General features: G+C 44.6%; 2 protein-coding genes across 8 annotated transcripts in view; both read left to right on the forward strand.

Annotated features, from left to right (window-relative positions):
• Positions 1-16,492, forward strand: part of LOC118386937 (uridine-cytidine kinase-like 1) — a 31,843-nt gene extending 15,351 nt beyond the window's left edge. Inside the window, exons 7-16 of one of the 2 annotated variants that reach the window (XM_052523732.1) lie at positions 2,894-3,083; positions 3,236-3,297; positions 8,368-8,387; positions 9,155-9,253; positions 9,441-9,534; positions 9,652-9,714; positions 10,356-10,478; positions 10,920-11,027; positions 12,403-12,559; positions 14,646-16,492. In XM_052523732.1, coding sequence (XP_052379692.1) covers positions 2,894-3,083; positions 3,236-3,297; positions 8,368-8,387; positions 9,155-9,253; positions 9,441-9,534; positions 9,652-9,714; positions 10,356-10,478; positions 10,920-11,027; positions 12,403-12,559; positions 14,646-14,707 — 978 coding nt within the window. In that variant the 3' untranslated portion in view covers positions 14,708-16,492. Of the gene's footprint in view, positions 1-2,893; positions 3,084-3,235; positions 3,298-5,640; positions 5,658-8,367; positions 8,388-9,154; positions 9,254-9,440; positions 9,535-9,651; positions 9,715-10,355; positions 10,479-10,919; positions 11,028-12,402; positions 12,560-14,645 lie in introns of both variants that reach the window. The other variant, XM_052523733.1, reaches the window with a different exon arrangement.
• A 449-nt stretch (positions 16,493-16,941) lies between these two features.
• The window catches only part of LOC118386938 (protein Mpv17), a 32,323-nt gene continuing 29,139 nt past the window's right edge, over positions 16,942-20,125 (forward strand). The window contains exons 1-2 of one of the 6 annotated variants that reach the window (XM_035774965.2): positions 16,942-17,089; positions 17,802-17,887. In XM_035774965.2, the coding sequence (XP_035630858.1) occupies positions 17,815-17,887 (73 nt within the window). In that variant the 5' untranslated portion in view covers positions 16,942-17,089; positions 17,802-17,814. The other 5 variants (XM_035774966.2, XM_035774967.2, XM_052523735.1 and 2 more) reach the window with 5 other exon arrangements.

The following is a 20,125-nucleotide window of genomic DNA, read 5'->3' on the forward strand; positions in this document are numbered from 1 at the left end:
TTAAGATATCGTTTAGGACCTTGAGCGTGGCTGAGGTGCACCCATGACCAGCTCTGAAACCATATTGCATAGCGGAGATTGGTGGGATTCGAAATGGTCGGTAATCTGTTTGTTGACTTGGCTTTTGAACACCTTTTTTTATTTTTTATTTCACCTTTATTTAACCAGGTAGGCAAGTTGAGAACAAGTTCTCATTTACAATTGCGACCTGGCCAAGATAAAGCAAAGCAGTTCGACAGATACAACGACACAGAGTTACACATGGAGTAAAACAAACATACAGTCAATAATACAGTATAAACAAGTCTATATACAATGTGAGCAAATGAGGTGAGAAGGGAGGTAAAGGCAAAAAAGGCCATGGTGGCAAAGTAAATACAATATAGCAAGTAAAACACTGGAATGGTAGTTTTGCAATAGAAGAATGTGCAAAGTAGAAATAAAAATAATGGGGTGCAAAGGAGCAAAATAAATAAATACATTAAATACGGTTCGGAAAGAGGTAGTTGTTTGGGCTAAATTATAGGTGGGCTATGTTCAGGTGCAGTAATCTGTGAGCTGCTCTGACAGTTGGTGCTTAAAGCTAGTGAGGGAGATAAGTGTTTCCAGTTTCAGAGATTTTTGTAGTTCGTTCCAGTCGTTGGCAGCAGAGAACTGGAAGGAGAGGCGGCCAAAGAAAGAATTGGTTTTGGGGGTGACGAGAGATATACCTGCTGGAGCGTGTGCTACAAGTGGGAGATGCTATGGTGACCAGCGAGCTGAGATAAGGGGGGACTTTACCTAGCAGGATCTTGTAGATGACATGGAGCCAGTGGGTTTGGAGACGAGTATGAAGCGAGGGCCAGCCAACGAGAGCGTACAGGTCGCAATGGTGGGTAGTATATGGGGCTTTGGTGACAAAACGGATTGCACTGTGATAGACTGCATCCAATTTGTTGAGTAGGGTATTGGAGGCTATTTTGTAAATGACATCGCCAAAGTCGAGGATTGGTAGGATGGTCAGTTTTACAAGGGTATGTTTGGCAGCATGAGTGAAGGATGCTTTGTTGCGAAATGGGAAGCCAATTCTAGATTTAACTTTGGATTGGAGATGTTTGATATGGGTCTGGAAGGAGAGTTTACAGTCTAACCAGACACCTAAGTATTTGTAGTTGTCCACGTATTCTAAGTCAGAGCTGTCCAGAGTAGTGATGTTGGACAGGCGGGTAGGTGCAGGTAGCGATCGGTTGAAGAGCATGCATTTAGTTTTACTTGTATTTAAGAGCAATTGGAGGCCACGGAAGGAGAGTTGTATGGCATTGAAGCTTGCCTGGAGGGTTGTTAACACAGTGTCCAAAGAAGGGCCGGAAGTATAAACACCTTAGAAAGGCAGGGTAGGATAGATACAGACCTATATCAGTTTGGGTCTAGAGTGTCTTCTCTGTATACATCAATGATGTCGCTCTTTGAAGAGGGGGATGACCGCGGCTGCTTTCCAATCTTTGGGAATCTCAGACGACACGAGAGGTTGAACAGGCTAGTAATAGGGGTTGCAACATTTTCGGCTGATAGTTTTAAAAAGAAATGGTCCAGATTGTCTTACCCGTCTGATTTGTAGGGGTCCAGATTTTGCAGCTCTTTCAGAACATCAGCTGACTGGATTTGGGAGAAGGGGAAGGCTTGGGCGAGTTGCTTTGGGGGTGCAGTGCTGTTGACCGGGGTAGGGGTAGCCAGGTGGAATGCATGGCCAGCCGTAGAAAAATGCTTATTGAAATTCTCAATTATAGTGGATTTATCGGTGGTGACAGAGTTTCCTATCCTCAGTGCAGTGGGCAGCTGGGAGGAGGTGTTCTTATACTCCATGGACTTTACAGTGACCCAGACTTTTTTTGAGTTTGTGTTGCAGGAAGGTGATTTATCAATTTGGCTATTATACAGAGAGGCTGGGCTAGGATGATAAGCCAAACAAACAATGCAGGTAATTGGATGTACTTTAAATTTCATTCTTTCAATAGAAGTGTCATATTATTTTTGTTGTAATTGTGGCTCACTTAGTACTAAATGTTCTTATCAACCGGTTGATTTACTTTCCTATAAATCGGCTCCCTCTCAACCCTTTGTCATGACTCCAACAAACATTACCGTGCTGGCTGCACCAAGAGTCAGGTCCTCTCTGGCACGGCAATGACCTGCCATCTTTAAGCTGCAGTGGTGTAAAACGTTGCTAAACTGCCCTGCTCTAGTTTTTCCCCACACTGACAGAGGTTCCAGTAAGAGAGAGAGCGATAGAGGGGAAGGCTGAGTCTGATCATAGGGAGCGGCTGGAGCCCCACTCCTCATCCCCTCCTCCTATAGGGTGACAGCTGTGATGGCCCGGTTGGTCAGGAAGCAGATTTACTTTTCCAATGACTGACAGTCTCATTGGTTCTCTGAGTTTACGCTCCCAACACTCAATGGCCAGATAGTCATCAATAGCTCTTGTTTTTGAGTTGTTGCCTATTCTTGTGTTTCCGTCACATACAGTGGTGCTGCTTGACCATTAATCCTCCTCACTTTAGTTTTTGCTGAGGTTAGAGCTTTGAGTTCTGGCTTTAGTTTTCCCTGACTGGCTGGCTAGCTGTATCTCTGTTGATGTGTGTTCAGGAAAAGAGCTTCAAAGACATAATAGGCCGTCAGATTCCCATTGAACTTATTTTGACCCTAGGACATTGATTCTCCAACCATCATGTAGGTGGGCCACCCTGAATGTTGCTGTGGGGGTATTTACCCAGCACCCCGTCCTTGAAATGATCTTCGGGAAATACTGCCTAATTAAAAGTCAGATCTGTCATGTTGAGAACTTCTGCCATTGGTTATGTACATGACCTCTCTTAACCCTTTTGTCTCTCCCTCTCTGTCCATCTTCCTCCCCCAGCTGCTGGACATGAAGGTGTTTGTGGACACCGACTCGGACATCCGTCTGGTCAGGCGTCTGAAGAGGGACATATCGGACCGCGGCCGGGACATCAACGGGGTCATCAAGCAGTACAACAAGTTTGTCAAGCCGTCCTTTGAGCAGTACATCGAACCCACCGTGCAGGTGGCGGATATTGTGGTCCCCAGGGGTGAGTGGCTTGTAGGTAGATGCATACTTCCAGTGTGTTAGAAACACTGCTTCTATGTCTTTAGATTCAATTCAGAACATTTAAAAACTTTTTACAAATGATATCTGTAGTGATTCTGCTATAAAAGATACGTGTGTGTTTGATTATTTTAGGGGGCGAGAACTTTGTTGCCTTGGATCTGATTGTGCAGCATGTTCACAGTCAGCTTGAAAAGGTATGTGTAAATAATAGGCTTTTATCTCCTATACCTCTGCCCATAGACCCTAACCTAAAAGCATGTACCTATCTCTGTACATGGTGTCGTCTCTTCGGCTCACACCATGCTCAGTTTTTGCATGACCCCCTATCCCATGGTTCATGATTTGGGCCAGGAGTTTTTCCTGACCACCTTCCCTACCAGGAAAAACTCCTGACCTAACCCATGACCTCTGAACCCTGTCCTATCTCTCAACATGGGTGGGTCAGTACTGGATTAATGATCAACGACGAGTCTCATTCTCATAGGATCTCTCAAGACTATATGTCCTATTAGGACAGCTATAGGAGTCTGCTGATCATATCTACACTGTTTCAATCTGGTAGTTCCAAGGTAATCCTGAATTCCTGGTCTCCACGTAGAAGTTGACCCAACCAGTTGCCCACCTCACTTCTCCCATCTAGTGGCTGGGATTTAGCACCATAGGTTATGAATTTGACATGTACATTGCCTGTCTCTGGTATCAGGCTGAACCCATCCCTCTGTACACCAAGGGAACGTAACAAGAAAGGATTTATAACTGAAAGGCACACCTGTGTGTGGACATGCATGCGTCAAGGACACCCAACCTATCTGTCAGTTCCATGACCCATAAATCCTAACTGGCATCGTTAACACTGTGCTTTCTGTTGTCAGACGGCCCCTTTAAGTCCCTACAAATCATGATCTACACCGAGTACACCAAACATTAAGTACACCTTTTAATATTGAGTTGCACCTCCCCCCCACCTCCTTTCTTCCCTCAGAACACTCAATTTGTCAGGGCATAGACTCTACAAGGTGTCCAGTGTGTCATGTTGATTCCATTGCTTCCTACAGTTGTATCAAGTTGGCTGGATGTCCTTTGGGTGGTGGACCACTCTTGATACATACGGGACACTGTTGAACTTGTAAAAACCCAGCAGGGTTGCAGTTCTTGACAGAAACCGGTGCGCCTGGCACCTACTACCATACCCCGCTCAATGGCACTTAAATATTTTGCCTTTCCCATTCACCCTCTGAATGGCACACATACACAATCCATGTATCAATTGTCTCAAGGCTTAAAAATCGTTCTTTAACCTGTCTCCTCCCCTTCATCTACACTGATTTTGAAGTGGTTTAACAAATGGCATCAATAAGGGATCATAGCGCTCAGCTGGATTGACCTGGTCGGTCTGTCATGGAAAGAGCAGGTGTTCTTAATGTTTTTCCCACTCAGTGTGTGTGGCCCTGTGGTGTCCTGATCCATCATCACTGTCATGTGACAAACCATCTGTCACAGAGAGAGATAAGTTGGAAGGTTTCAAAGACATGCTCAAAGGTGCTCAGTTACACTCTATTTAACAGACTCGCTGTACTTTGATTTCTTTTGGAGAGGGTTGTGTGGGGAGTGACGTGATCATGTGACTTCTGTCTAAAGTGTATGCCATTCCTGTTCAGAGTCTCACCCGTCGGGGTGTGTGTGTGAGAGATTGAGAGAGGCCACCGCGTGTGCAAAAGCACATAGTGTGTGTGTGTGTGTGTGTGAGGATTCGTGGATTAAGGGATCTCTAATAAAAGGCCATTGTGTGGATCAAGTAATGAATGGTGTCGAGTGGGAGGAGACAGCGGCAGCTCGTCCTCCATAGAGTGAGTGACTGATGAGGACAGGGCCTGTTGTAGCCTAATGAACCATCGCACCCTCCATATGGCAAGACTACTACCACTGGGCCCACTATAGTACTTCTGGTTAGGAAACCCCCTGGTTTGGTTAGGATGCCACACTTTGCCATTAGCTTTGGGGCATTCTGTTTGATATGGACTAGATACTATGTAGGAACAATTTAGTTTATCAGACTAATGGATAAAACGAGTAAATCAAATATGATGCACCTCCATGGGGTTTCCATATGGAAAAGGAGCAGAACACTTGACTTTATTTATTTTATTTTTATTGCCCATAAAATTCACATTTCAAATTAAATTATCATGCTGTGCACTGGGTCTTGTTGTGAGATCAGAGCACCATAATTTAGCTTGATCTAATGCAGGAGTAGAACCTGTACAGAGAAAGAGGTACCGGTTTAGGCACTGAGCTTATCTGATGGAACACTGTCTGTCTGATTCATGGCAAAATGGAGGGGAATGTAATATCATTGCCTGGTGTTTGTGTTTATTTAAAAGGGCGGTGGGGACTGGGGACATTTGGCTTTGTTTGGAGGGTTGGAATGGCTTGTCTCATTTCATGAGTTTTGTTTTTATTTCTCTCCTCCCTGTGTGTGTGTTTGTAATCAAATACTTGCTAAACCCTGACCGAATAATGCACTCTAACCATCTCAGCGTGAAATCACAGTGAGGTATGACTGCCACACCCCTCATATCTCTACCGGTCTCTGTCTCGTGCTGCCTCTGTCTTTTTCATTCTGTTTCCTCTCAGCAGAAGCTCAGAGAGCACAAGAAGGACAAAAGGAGATATGCCCAGTCTGACAGAATACTCATGTTACTATTTATTTGACCATTTTGGCTTTTTTTATTTTTTCCCCCACTGATGTTGACATGATCAACTAATCAAGGTGCCCAGGAAAATGTTTTGTGTAAAGCTAAATGAGGCTGTGCAGCTCCTTTTCTCTTTCTTCCACACCGTCAGTCATGAAAGCTATCGCTAACTCCAGAAGGATGACATCGCTATGGTTCCACTGAGCTCTGGTTAAGGCCTAAAAAAAAAGAAGACAGCTGGGAGTCGCTGATGTCATGAATTCCTTTTTACCGAAAGATCAGAAAGCTAACGTCACATTAACCAAGGACAGAGTATGACCTTGAGTTTAGCCCTACATGTTTATACATTTACATTTACATTTAAGTCATTTAGCAGACGCTCTTATCCAGAGCGACTTACAAATTGGTGCATTCACCTTATGACATCCAGTGGAACAGCCACTTTACAATAGTGCATCTAAATCTTTTAAGGGGGGTGAGAAGGATTACTTTATCCTATCCTAGGTATTCCTTAAAGAGGTGGGGTTTCAGGTGTCTCCGGAAGGTGGTGATTGACTCCGCTGTCCTGGCGTCGTGAGGGAGTGTGTTCCACCATTAGGGAGCCAGAGCAGCGAACAGTTTTGACTGGGCTGAGCGGGAACTGTACTTCCTCAGTGGTAGGGAGGCGAGCAGGCCAGAGGTGGATGAACGCAGTGCCCTTGTTTGGGTGTAGGGCCTGATCAGAGCCTGGAGGTACTGAGGTGCCGTTCCCCTCACAGCTCCGTAGGCAAGCACCATGGTCTTGTAGCGGATGCGAGCTTCAACTGGAAGCCAGTGGAGAGAGCGGAGGAGCGGGGTGACGTGAGAGAACTTGGGAAGGTTGAACACCAGACGGGCTGCGGCGTTCTGGATGAGTTGTAGGGGTTTAATGGCACAGGCAGGGAGCCCAGCCAACAGCGAGTTGCAGTAATCCAGACGGGAGATGACAAGTGCCTGGATTAGGACCTGCGCCGCTTCCTGTGTGAGGCAGGGTCGTACTCTGCGGATGTTGTAGAGCATGAACCTACAGGAACGGGCCACCGCCTTGATGTTAGTTGAGAACGACAGGGTGTTGTCCAGGATCACGCCAAGGTTCTTAGCGCTCTGGGAGGAGGACACAATGGAGTTGTCAACCGTGATGGCGAGATCATGGAACGGGCAGTCCTTCCCCGGGAGGAAGAGCAGCTCCGTCTTGCCGAGGTTCAGCTTGAGGTGGTGATCCGTCATCCACACTGATATGTCTGCCAGACATGCAGAGATGCGATTCGCCACCTGGTCATCAGAAGGGGAAAGGAGAAGATTAATTGTGTGTCGTCTGCATAGCAATGATAGGAGAGACCATGTGAGGTTATGACAGAGCCAAGTGACTTGGTGTATAGCGAGAATAGGAGAGGGCCTAGAACAGAGCCCTGGGGGACACCAGTGGTGAGAGCGCGTGGTGAGGAGACAGATTCTCGCCACGCCACCTGGTAGGAGCGACCTGTCAGGTAGGACGCAATCCAAGCGTGGGCCGCGCCGGAGATGCCCAACTCGGAGAGGGTGGAGAGGAGGATCTGATGGTTCACAGTATCGAAGGCAGCCGATAGGTCTAGAAGGATGAGAGCAGAGGAGAGAGAGCCTCCGTGATACAGAGAAGAGCAGTCTCAGTTGAATGACTAGTCTTGAAACCTGACTGATTTGGATCAAGAAGGTCATTCTGAGAGAGATAGCGGGAGAGCTGGCCAAGGACGGCACGTTCAAGAGTTTTGGAGAGAAAAGAAAGAAGGGATACTGGTCTGTAGTTGTTGACATCGGAGGGATCGAGTGTAGGTTTTTTCAGAAGGGGTGCAACTCTCGCTCTCTTGAAGACGGAAGGGACGTAGCCAGCGGTCAAGGATGAGCGAGGTGAGGTAAGGGAGAAGGTCTCCGGAAATGGTCTGGAGAAGAGAGGAGGGGATAGGGTCGAGCGGGCAGGTTGTTGGGCGGCCGGCCGTTACAAGACGCGAGATTTCATCTGGAGAGAGAGGGGAGAAAGAGGTCAGAGCACAGGGTAGGGCAGTGTGAGCAGAACCAGCGGTGTCGTTTGACTTAGCAAACGAGGATCGGATGTCGTCGACCTTCTTTTCAAAATGGTTGACGAAGTCATCTGCAGAGAGGGAGGAGGGGGGGGGGGGATTCAGGAGGGAGGAGAAGGTGGCAAAGAGCTTCCTAGGGTTAGAGTCAGATGCTTGGAATTTAGAGTGGTATCATAGGACACTCGCTAAGGCCGTTGCAAAGATGACTATTTTTTAACTACGCCCAGTCAGAGCTCATAACCATGGTGATGTCGTCTGGTCTTGAAGCCGTCTCCTCGCTGAGCTGAACAGGGGCCCTCACCCCCCTCCCCCTCACAGGGGCCCCTCTCAGCCTGGCCCCTGGCCGTCACACCTCTCAGCTTCTCCTCCACAGATATCATAGGGCCCCTACTCTGTCCTGTTGCTGTCTAATTGGGATGTATTTTCTTTCTTTTCCTCTTTCTTTCCTCTTTGTCATCACTCTTGTTCTCGCAAAATGAATATTTGTCACCTTCTCCAGAGGAAGCTCCGCTGGGATATGTGAGGATAAACTCCTGCATCTTCCTCCTTCTCTTACGTTTTATCGCCCCTCTCATCTGCTCCTCTTTTATGATTTAGTAACATAGCCCCCTGACAAAAATAGCTAACAACCTTTGTTTGCTGTCATTGCTATTTTTCCAAGATATTGTTTTTCATTTACCTCTTAACCAATTTGCCTGATTCTTTCAGTTTTCGCTATGATTTCTACAGTCTTAACTATCCTGTATTTTGGTACCAGATATATACGTTCAAAAGGCTAATTTCAGTGCAGTACTACAGTATTTAGAGAGTGAGTTGTCTTGGCTTCGAGTATTGGCAACAACAATGCAGAACACATAGCAACGTGCTCAATTGCTTTATGGCATTTCTATTTATCAACAGAACCACTGTTTAGAACAGTACAACGTAATAGTTATTTTCTAGATTTGAAATGGTCCTAGTGATGTCACGTTGAATTGTCTGCCGGTATAGCACCATATGCTCCGGACAGTGCGAGAGGAGCCTGTTAAAGCATTGCTGTTGCCAGTACCTGTACACTATTCCCCCACCCAACTTTGCCTGGCTGTGCATCTGTGACCACCATACTGCAATACATGTTTACGAGGAGGAACGTAAAATATCCCAGTGGTATTTTACCTTTGTCCCACTGGTTTGATGTGATGTCTGTGTTGTTGTACTGTGGTCCCTCCAGCAGGGGGCAGTGTTGTCTGTTGTACTGTGGTCACTCCAGCAGGGGACAGTGGTCTGACTGTCTCTCTGTTGTGTAGGTCTGCTCTGGCCTCAGCCCACCAGGGACAGCCCCTACCCAAGACCCTCAGCGTCTTGGAGAGCACCCCACAGGTCCGCGGCATGCACACCATCATCAGGTAAGGTCGTAGAGCTCTGGTTGACCGCTGGGGGCCGGTTTCTCACCCTCTCAACACTGACTCTGCACTGCCACAAGTTTATAATGAATACACACACACACACACACACACACACACACACACACACACAGCCCTCACACTAATTCCCTGTCCCCTAACCCTGGTGTGTGTGCCTGCCTGCCTGCAGGAATAAGGACACTAATCGTGATGAGTTCATCTTCTACTCTAAGAGGTTAATGAGGCTCCTGATAGAACATGCCCTCTCCTTTCTGCCCCTCAAGGTGAGTGGCCCTGCATGCCTGCAGACGCATGACCAATATTATATTGCCTTCTACACCCTGTGCACAATCATACACTAACACTGGTCTCTTCTCTCGTCCTTTCTTCTCATCCTCTAGCCTGTGCAAGTGGAGACTCCCCAAGGTTCCATCTATGAAGGGAAGAGACTCAGTGGTAAAAGGGTAAGGCTCTATGCAGATACCTCCCCACTTTCACAGAGGGTTTTGGGCCCTAAACTGCAATAAAGTATCAATGTCATCCCCGATACTACATTGCAGCTACATTGTCACAATTACTCTGATTGCTACTTGTCACTATTGGCTGAAGATTGTACAGTGATTAGACTAGTTTATCTCTCCAGTCCTTTTATTCATCACCATACATAAAGCACTATAGGCATTGTTAACATTCATTTTACTAGACGCCTGCAGTGAAAACCCTCGAGTCATAAAGTGTGTGGATAGGCCTGAGAGGATCGTTCATTCCAGTCTTTTTATGGTGATGTGTTTGAGTGGCTCTCAGTGGGAGCAGCTCTGTTAGGCAGCAAGGTTGTTAGACATCTGCAGTAGAGTAATAGAGTCATATCTCCTACCATCAGGCTCGGTAACATTGAGCTCTCACTATGCTGGTCCTTCAGATTGCTCAATGGAAGTTTACTTATAAACTAAACTGTGAAGGAGTATAAAACTGTGTAGGAGTATAAAAGTGTGTGTGTGTGTGTGTGTGTGTGTGTGTGTGTGTGTGTGTGTGTGTGTGTGTGTGTGTGTGTGTGTGTGTGTGTGTGTGTGTGTGTGTGTGTGTGTGTGTGTGTGTGTGTGTGTAGATCACAGGTGTGTCCATACTGAGAGCAGGGGAGACCATGGAGCAGGCGCTGATGCATGTGTGTAAAGACATTAGGCTGGGGAAGATCCTCATCCAGACCAACCATGACACTGGAGAGCCTGAGGTAAAACACAGAAACCAGTCATGTGGTTCAAAAAGTCTTCTGTGTGTGTTTGGCCCTCTTATCCGAAAGGCTGCATACACACCCAGACATGAACTCTTCAACGCGAAGATCATCAACAAGGAGTGGATGGGGTCATCTTTTTTTGCTTAGTGACTTCATTCAAGGCTAGGTGTCAGTCAACTGATACACACTGGCCTCATTGACCTCAGGTTCACTGCCTCATCAGAATAGCAGACCAGCCATACTTGGGAGATATACTGTGTGTGTGATGTCTATGTCAGCTGTAGCCTTCAAGCTTTGCACCTTTCTTTCTTCAGCTTTACTGGTTTCATTCACCACAGATGCTCAAAATGTGACATTTTAAGTTCATGAAATGCCCAAATGAAAACCATTGTATAAAACGTCCCATTGTATTTAACATTTCCTATCGCCCCTGTCCAGCTCCACTACCTGCGTCTGCCTAAGGACATCAGTGAGGACTATGTCATCTTGATGGACAGCACTGTGTCCACTGGGGCTGCTGCTCTCATGGCCGTCCGAGTGCTGCTGGTCAGTTCTACCTCATTCTACTCCTCTGGTCTAGTCTATTCAGCATTAGTTTGGTATTATAGTTCAATCGAAATATAATAGTAGTTTCTAGTAGAAGTCTAATATTCTCATGTTTGTCTTCTCCACCACACACCTATGTTGATGAGACGTTCGGGCTTGGGGGGTTTATCTATGGTTCTGCATCCAGATATTGTTTACCCCTGAGACATGGCTGAACATGACAGATGGCAGAGTTGTCCTTGTTGGTGGTTGAGATGGCAGAGTTGTCCTTGTTGGTGGTTGAGATGGCAGAGTTGTCCTTGTTGGTGGTTGAGATGGCAGAGTTGTCCTTGTTGGTGGTTGAGATGGCAGAGTTGTCCTTGTTGGTGGTTGAGATGGCAGAGTTGTCCTTGTTGGTGGTTGAGATGGCAGAGTTGTCCTTGTTGGTGGTTGAGATGGCAGAGTTGTCCTTGTTGGTGGTTGAGATGGCAGAGTTGTCCTTGTTGGTGGTTGAGATGGCAGGGCAGCAGGAGAGATCGGGATGCTTGTTTGCCGTCATAAAACACAGTTTGAGTCCAGCGAGTTTGAGGTCCTTTTCCCTCGTTGTGATAAGACTAGAGGTCTAAATGTACAGGTCCTGTGCTTTTAGCCTTCGCCCCTTGTGAAATGTAAACATCTGGGGAGAATTATCGCCATCGTGGTTTTTGTTTGTCCTCCAAAAGCAAACTTTACTGCCTCCATGACTATCTCTTTTTAAAACTAGAGTCCTTAGTTACTGCATACATTTTTGGGATTATAAAGTAGTTATACATACCCATTGATTCTTGAAGAATTTAACTTCTATAAATGCCTCATGAGTTTAGTTCAACTGTCGTACCTCATCATAACCCAAAATATATAAGCCTGTTTTACACCAATGTTTGTAAACAATGTAAACGTAAACAAACACTGTATAGCCTCACAACATGGTTAAAACTACAATTTATATCATGGCTGGTCAGTCTTCGCATCCGTAGCTCAGTCTCTGGATTTGAATGGTTACATTTCTCCAGGTCCATCCCTCCGCTTCTTACCAAAACAGAGGTTGGGGTGACCGCTTTGTTAATGTTTCGAATAAGGATTGTAGCTTTAAACAGATCGTCACGGGGGTGTGTGTTTTTACTGGAAGCATTGGTTGAAGTATGTGATGAGTGCAGAAGACCTATCAGACTAAGGAGTCCCTTTTGACAGGTAGCAGTGGGAATGGGAATAGCTTGAGATCCCAACCGGTCTGGAAGTGGCTGCCTCGCTCTCCGTACATATTGTGCTACTGTCACAGAAACTCCCCACTAACCACCACTCTTTCTTCAATCGTGATTGAATGCCACCATTTGCCTATGTCTGTCACCTTTTGTAGGACCATGATGTCCAGGAGGATAAAATCTTCCTGTTGTCTCTACTGATGGCTGAGATGGGCGTCCACTCTGTGGCCTACGCCTTCCCTAAGGTCCGCATTATCACCACCGCCGTCGATAAGAAGGTCAACAACGAGTTTCACATCATCCCTGGCATTGGTGGGTCGGTCTGTCTCGCTCTCTCACACACATTGTTCTCAGTCACTCTCACTTAATGTGGGTTTCCCTTCAAAGCGGTGTCCTAATGCAGATCTAGTGAGTCTGCTGTTTGTGGTGTGAATGATCATTAGTGATATGACCGTCACAAGTTAGAAACGTCCAGGTTGTCAGATTGTGCCTTCGCAAAGTATTCAGACCCCTTGACTTTTTCCTCATTTTGTTAGGTTACAGCCTAATTCTAAAATGTATTATAGTTTTTTCCCCCACTTCAATATACACACAATACCCTATAATGACGAAACAATTTTTTTTTAGACATTTTTGCACATTTATAAAAAATAAACTGCTTGCATTTACATAAGTATTCAGGCCCTTTAACATTTAACATTTAACATTTAAGTCATTTAGCAGACGCTCTTATCCAGAGCGACTTACAAATTGGTGCATTCACCTTATGACATCCAGTGGAACAGCCACTTTACAATAGTGCATCTAAATCTTTTAAGGGGGGTGAGAAGGATTACTTTATCCTATCCTAGGTATTCCTTAAAGAGGTGGGGTTTCAGGTTTCAGGGGTTTACTCAGTACTTTGTTGAAGCACCTTTGACAGTGATTGCAGCCTTAAGTTTTCTTGGGTATGACGCTGTAATCTTGGCACTTGTGTATTTGGGGAGTTTCTCACATTCATCTGTGCAGATCCTCTCTCAAGTTGGATGGGGAGCATTGCTGCAGCAAGTTTTCATCAAGGCTCTCTCTGTACGTTGCTCCATTCATCTTTCCCTCAATCCTGACCAGTCTCCCAGGCCCTGCCACTGAAAAACATCCCCACACCATGATGCTGCCACAACCCTTCACCGTAGGGATGGTGCCAGGTTTCCCCCAGTAGTGATGCTTGGCATTAAGGCCAATGAGTTCAATCTTGGCTTCATCAGACCAGAGAATCTTTGGGTGCCTTTTGGCAAACTCCAAGCGGGCTGTCATGTGCCTTTTACTGAGGAGTGTCTTTTGTCTGGCCACTCTACCATAAAAGCCTGCTGCAGAGATGGTTGTCCTGGAAGGTTCTATCTCCACAGAGGAACTCTAGAGCTCTGTCAGAGTGACCATCAGGTTCTTGTTCACCTCCTTGACCAAGGCCCTTCTCCCCAGATTGCTCAATTTGGCCGGGCGGCCAGCTTTAGGAAGAGTCTTGGTGGTTCCAAACTTCATCCATTTTAAGAATGATGGAGAGTGACCATTGGGTTCTTGGTCACCTCCCTGATAGTCTTGGTGGTTACAAACTTATTCCAGGCCACTGGGGGATCTTCAATTCTGCAGAAATGTTTTGGCCCCCTTCCCGAGATCTGTGCCTCAACACAATCCCGTCTCAGAGCTCTACGGACGATTCCTTCGACCTCATGGTTTGGTTTTTGCTATGACATGCACTGTCAACTGTGGGACCTTATATAGACAGGTGTGTGCTTTTCCAAATCATGTCCAATTAATTGAATTTACCACAGGTGGACTCCAATCAAGTTGTAGAAACACCTCAAAGACGACCAATGGAAATAGGATGCACCTGAGCTCAATTTCGAGTCTCATAGCAAAGGGTCTGAGTACTTATATAAATAAGGTATTTATTTTCTTTGTAATAAATATGTACACATTTCTAAAAAGCTGTTTTACATGTATTACATGTAGATTGCTGAGGATCTTTATTTATTAAATCCATTTGTATAATAAGGCTGTAACATAACAGTGGAAAAAGTAAAGAGGTCCGAATAGTTTCCGAATGCACTGTAGCTGCTGCCACAGCCACTCAGACCCAAGTGGATGGGCTTTGTTATGAATCACCCCAGACTGACGGTTTTTAATTTGATTTAACCCTTTTTTTTTTTAAATCATAATTTGACAGCGAACACATTCTCATTTACAGCAACAGCCTAGGGAATAGTTACGGGGGTGAATGAGCCAGTTGATAGCTGGGGTAACCCATATGTTCCATCAGCACTGCCACTGATCACACAATTCTCACTGACGCTAGTCCAACTCATGTATTCACAATGACAATATCACTGACGGCTCTCTCTTCTCCTCTCCTCTCTTCCAGGTAATTTCGGGGACCGTTACTTTGGGACGGACACTCCCTCGGACTGGACCGAGAGTGATTAAAGGATGGACTGCTGAGGGGGAAGTAGGGGGGGGATATCACACAAGCACTTAGCCATGCCAGCCAACCACTGATCAGCTCCTAAGAGCTAAAGATTCCCCCTCAGTCAGCGCCCCTCTGCTGCTTATCATTTCATGATGTCCTGGGCACTGCCCCTGTGCCAACTCTACCCTCTCTGATCAGGGTGAAAGGTCATAAGGCTACCTACCCTCCTGAGGAGGAAATGTGATATTAGCCTAGCTTTGCTAGCGATGCCCATTAGCCCATACATATCTATCTATCCACTGATAAAAAAATACTTGATTTGTGATTTTGCTTGTTTGATTTTTGTTGACTCAGCAGGACCTGTAAAGTTGGAGAAAGAATCAAGAGAAATAAAAAGCCTCTTTTGGGTTGAAGGATTACTATTTTCTAGTCCTTTTGATGTTTTCCTGTTGAGTTGACCCATAGAAATAGTTAAGATGACAAATCACACCACAGTATGAAATCAGGGAAGATGAGAGTAGGACAGTCTGTGGCTGTTAGTGCCAGATCTCAGCTGTGCTTGAATAACGTGTGAATATAATGGTGATGACCATTGTTATGCACAGGGAGACTTTGTATTATAACTGAGAGGAGCAAGTTACAGACTGAGGGTACAATGGACCAGGTAGGTAGTGAAAATATAAGGTCGTATAGCTCATGGGTAGCTTTAAGCTCAACATAGCCTTAGTATTACTTAATATACATCTATGGACATTATGGACTGTCCTCTCTGGAGAGTGTGTGCTGTTGCCTTAGCTGTGACAAAAGTCTCGTGCAAAAAAAACAACTTTTTTTTATGGTTTAAAATGATTGCCTTTTTTTTAACATTATTTAGTACTTGAGGCTGTTTTTATTATAAGGATTTTATTTGGTTTCCTCTCACTTATATATATTATAGGTTGGTTGATGCAGAAAATTATTTTTTAAAACTTTGCAGTCATTTCTCTGGGTAATAAATAAAATGTTATCGCATGCTTCATAAACAACAGGTGTAGACTAACAGCTTACTTACGGGCCCTTCCCAACAATGAAGAGGAAAACATAATAGAAAAGTAATAATAAGTACACAATGAGTAACGATAACTTGGCTATGTACACAGGGTACCAGTACCGAGTCGAAGTGCAGGGGTACGAGGCAATTGAGGTAGATATGTACATATAACTAGGAATAAAGTGACTAGGCAACAAGATAGATAATAAATGTGATGAATCAAAGTTGGTGCAAAAACGGTCAATGCAGATAGTCAGTTTAATTATTTTGTTAACGATTTGAACTACTTAGCACTATTTATACTTGAATATTTTTCCTGTGTAAATTATTTCCTTGTGTATTTAATGTTTTCTCATTTAAATTGATACCCCTGATTAGTTCACAAAGGCCGTACAATGTATGTTGTAGTATAATTAAGAACTTACAGCAGGAGAGGTGGCTCTGACTGTAAAACTACTCAAATGAAACCATCATGGATCATCTGTATCTTGTTTTAATAGGCTGACCAGCTTGACCATGTACATGTTTTGTTTTCTGGCCTTCATAGTTACAGGATTGCAAGACAGAACCTTGAGGATTCCGTGGCTTTGGGTGTTTAAATATAGTGTCTTAAAAAAAGAGGATACCCAAAATATCCTCAGGCATTTTTTTGCCAAAACTATGCATATGCATATTGTTAGCTAAGAGACATTTGGATGGTAAACATAGTGTTACATATTTGTCCAGTTGTGTGTGTGTGTATATAATAAAAACATCTATCTATTTCCCTTAGGAGAGTGTTTGTCTTTGCTGGGTCTCCATGTGTCAAATAAGGCTTCTCTATAGGGCATCAGCTTTAGCTATATTCTTTACCTCACCTGCATTTCTGTTTTGTATAGCTTGAACTGTCCATGGGTGTCTGCTTACTACTGTGGTTGACACAGCTTGGTTACATGTATATGCTCAACAATGTTCCATGAATCTAGATTTTTTTTTTTGTGTTCCTTTTGTTGATTAGACATTTTTTTTAAAGCATGTTGTAAGGACAAGGCTTGATTGGGCTTTTTTGTTGGTGTGTGAGTTCCCTTATCAAAAAGGAATCTTCACACACAAATCACTGCAATATTTCATGTCCAAGAAACAATAAAATAATGCAAACTGAATGTTTTAGTTTTGTGTTACCCTGTTCATGTTCAACTGTCCTGAGAGAGAACTGAGTGCTTGGAAAATAGAAATCAAGGACAGAAGTTCATCGTCACTGTTGGTTACTTGTCATAGGGTTTGCCTTGCACCACCAGAGGGTGACATAATCCATCTGATGCTGTTGTGGAAGTGACGTCGGTTAGAGTTGTCTGTGTTGTGTGTCTCAGTTGGAGCAGTATTAAGGAAGGCATGTAACAATTGTGTTCCATCTTTTCGCTTTGTAACACTTTCATTGTCTAGTTGTACCGTTTTTATTATGTAGAAATGACCGACTTGACTGTAATGTTAGAGCTGCATGACAAGTTTCTTATTGGTGGCAGAGTAACCTCGGTGGCAGAACTCCAGAGAGTAGCTAAATCGGCTAACGTTAGCTAATGAGGTTGCAAGGCTAGGATTAGGATGCTTTACGTCTGGTTGACTAGGAAACAGGGCTATGTTGAATAAATAATATGTTCACTATCAGGGTTACAAGAAGTACGGCAAGTATGACAGCAGTAGCAGTAACTAGTTACAGTGTAGTAAAGTTGTCCAAATCCAATTTTGCTGACTCCCCCGTGATCAGGTAATGTGGAGAACGTTATGTGCGGCAGCACGCGTCAGGCATTCCATTGCATAAGCTGCAGAGTAGGCTAGCCTACGTTTCCCATATGGCCGCAGTTACTTCGTCTGTGTAAAGAAACGTTTGGTTGTCTACTTCGTGATATCAAGAAACTGTACAGATATCACCCAACCATTAGCTGTTTTCAAAAGTCAGAATATTGTCATAATGAAAATAGTCATGTCTCATATATCTAAAGTTCTATATTGAACTATCAATGTCCACACACAATCAGTTGATGGCAAGGCATATGGGTTATGACAGGTTATAAGCGGTTCTGACTAGATCGTCTGTGTTCCAGCATAGAGCGGAGAATGGCGGGCCTGTGGAGATCCTACCAGGCTCTTATGACCAGGCATCCATGGACTGTCCAGATAATCACAGCCGGTATGAAAACACCCACAACACTAGGTTACATTACAGTGACTACACTATGTCCACTGTCCGCCTCTACAGCAAAGCCTCCGCCATAATTTCCACCAAAGATAGTCAATTTCCCCCAAAATGTTCTCTTAGGCTTTCACCTGATTTCAGCTGCTTCAACTTTTTCAGCTCTGATGTCAAATCCATCTCACAGACTGTGTCTGTCCAAATGTTTACAAATGCAATCCCCCTATTCCATGGTTTATGGATGAAAGCTCGGGTCTGAATGGGGTTGTTGGATGAGAGCTCGTGGTCTGAATGGGGTTGTTCAATTTGTGCTGTACCCTAAAATGGAGCCCTGTCTGTATTCTGTAAATATTTGACATGTTTCCTGTTGATTCTGTGACAGTGTAGATTGGTTGCAAACATCATAGGAAGCACTGTGACTACTAATCAGAGGATCCAAGCCAATATGACTTCATTGATATTTTGAATAGGTTTTATTTTTATATAGGTGTGGAAATTGCCTTGAAGACAGGTAAATCATAATGTTCTCCTTCTATATAGTTTTATTATGTCCTCTTGTAGTGTTTTTCCTCCTATAATGCTGAAGTGTCTCATTAACCAACATTTACATGCCCACACTGTTTTTGTTCTGTTAACACAAGATGGCAGTGAAGAACAGTCTTCACTGCCATCACTAGCCTATACTGTAGGTCCTTGAGATGATGTGTATGTCAGGATTAGGTGCCAGCCTTGTTTTGATAGCCAATTAAATCTAATCAATATTTTTTCAGATGTTTCACCCTGATTTGATAGGAATATGTGGCTGACTCGCTCCTCTATAACTTGTACTTCAGTGGTAACCCAAGTCTATATTGTCACTATTAGTGTAAAAAGGCTTTGATATTTCCCTAATTTGTTACCTTGGTGTTTCTCCTCTCGGAGGCAAAGCTGTGTCTGTGACCGATAACGATTCAGAGTGGAAACGTCAACAACATCCCCATTTATACAAACACGCGACAATGTGCTGCCACGGCTACATGAGACTGCCTGCCATATCAACCTTTATGGGATGATGAAAACTGGACGCTGTTATGAGTGTTTTGTTTTCCACAGTAAGTAGGCCTAACTCCTTTTTTCCAAATCTGATCTCATGCCTCAACACTTGTCTTTTTACTAGGAGGAACAATTGGCTAATTAGGAAAGGGCCGCACCCCTGCCTTAGTCATTACCTCACTGATTGCATAAGGAGTGCCAGTGTCAAACTGCCCAGAAGCCTGGCAGTGGCAAAGCGGTCCTCTCTCTTTGCCATTATTAACAAAGGTGTGCTATGAGATTACAAATTAATTGATTATTGATATTCTTCTGGAATGTGTCCACGTAGATTTGAAGGAGATACCCGGTACAGGGAAGACTGGTTGTAATAAGAATGCATTAGTGCCCTTCCTAGGCAGCTGGGTTAAGGGGTTGCAGGCAGAGTGAGCATTTTATGTAATTAAGATGTCTGACTTGAAGAGTGACTCATCATCTTAGTTTTCACTGGAGAGAGAGAGAGAGAGAAGGGAGAAAGTGTACTGTTTTACATTTAGCTACTGTAGCTGTGTGGAAATGCCGTTTGTATCTACTGTAGTGCACTGGAGACCTTCAGAAGAGCGAGAGAGGACACCTGATAAAGCGAGATAACGAGTGTGTGTGTGTTCTCCCCACTGAGGGGACCACCAGACCTCACAGACAAATGAAGATCTGCTCTAAAAAGGCAGACACACAGCAGACAAATCCAAACTTTTCTGACCTCTTGTTTAGCTTAGCTCTAGGTCTGCTTACCTATAGCCTGTATGATACATGGAATTCAGTACCTGACATCAGTCAGTCAGTCAGTCAATGAATGAATTGATCAATGGATGAATGATTGAACAACGAACAAAATGAATGAGGAAAAAGGGAGATCTCAGGACACCAGTGAGCTACAGTAGCAGTAGCTGAATCCCAAAGTTAAGTTGTGAGTGTGGATCCTGAGAGGCACTCCTACCTGGAGGGGACGGGTCAGGCTGGGTTGACTTCATCAGTTAAATGCATCTGAGGGCTCAGTGGGTCCACTCCCTCCCCAGTGGAACAACCATCAGGCCCTGGGGGGAACGCCTGCCAACTCTCCCCCAGATCACTTCACTTAGCCTGGGCCACGTCAATCACCATCAGCCCCATTAGCCTCTATAGGCTCTGGCTCTCCCTCAAGGATGGGCCCCTAGAGCCGCAGCCAGC

Source organism: Oncorhynchus keta, chromosome 8 (assembly GCF_023373465.1).
Source record: "Oncorhynchus keta strain PuntledgeMale-10-30-2019 chromosome 8, Oket_V2, whole genome shotgun sequence".
Taxonomy (NCBI): domain Eukaryota; kingdom Metazoa; phylum Chordata; class Actinopteri; order Salmoniformes; family Salmonidae; genus Oncorhynchus; species Oncorhynchus keta.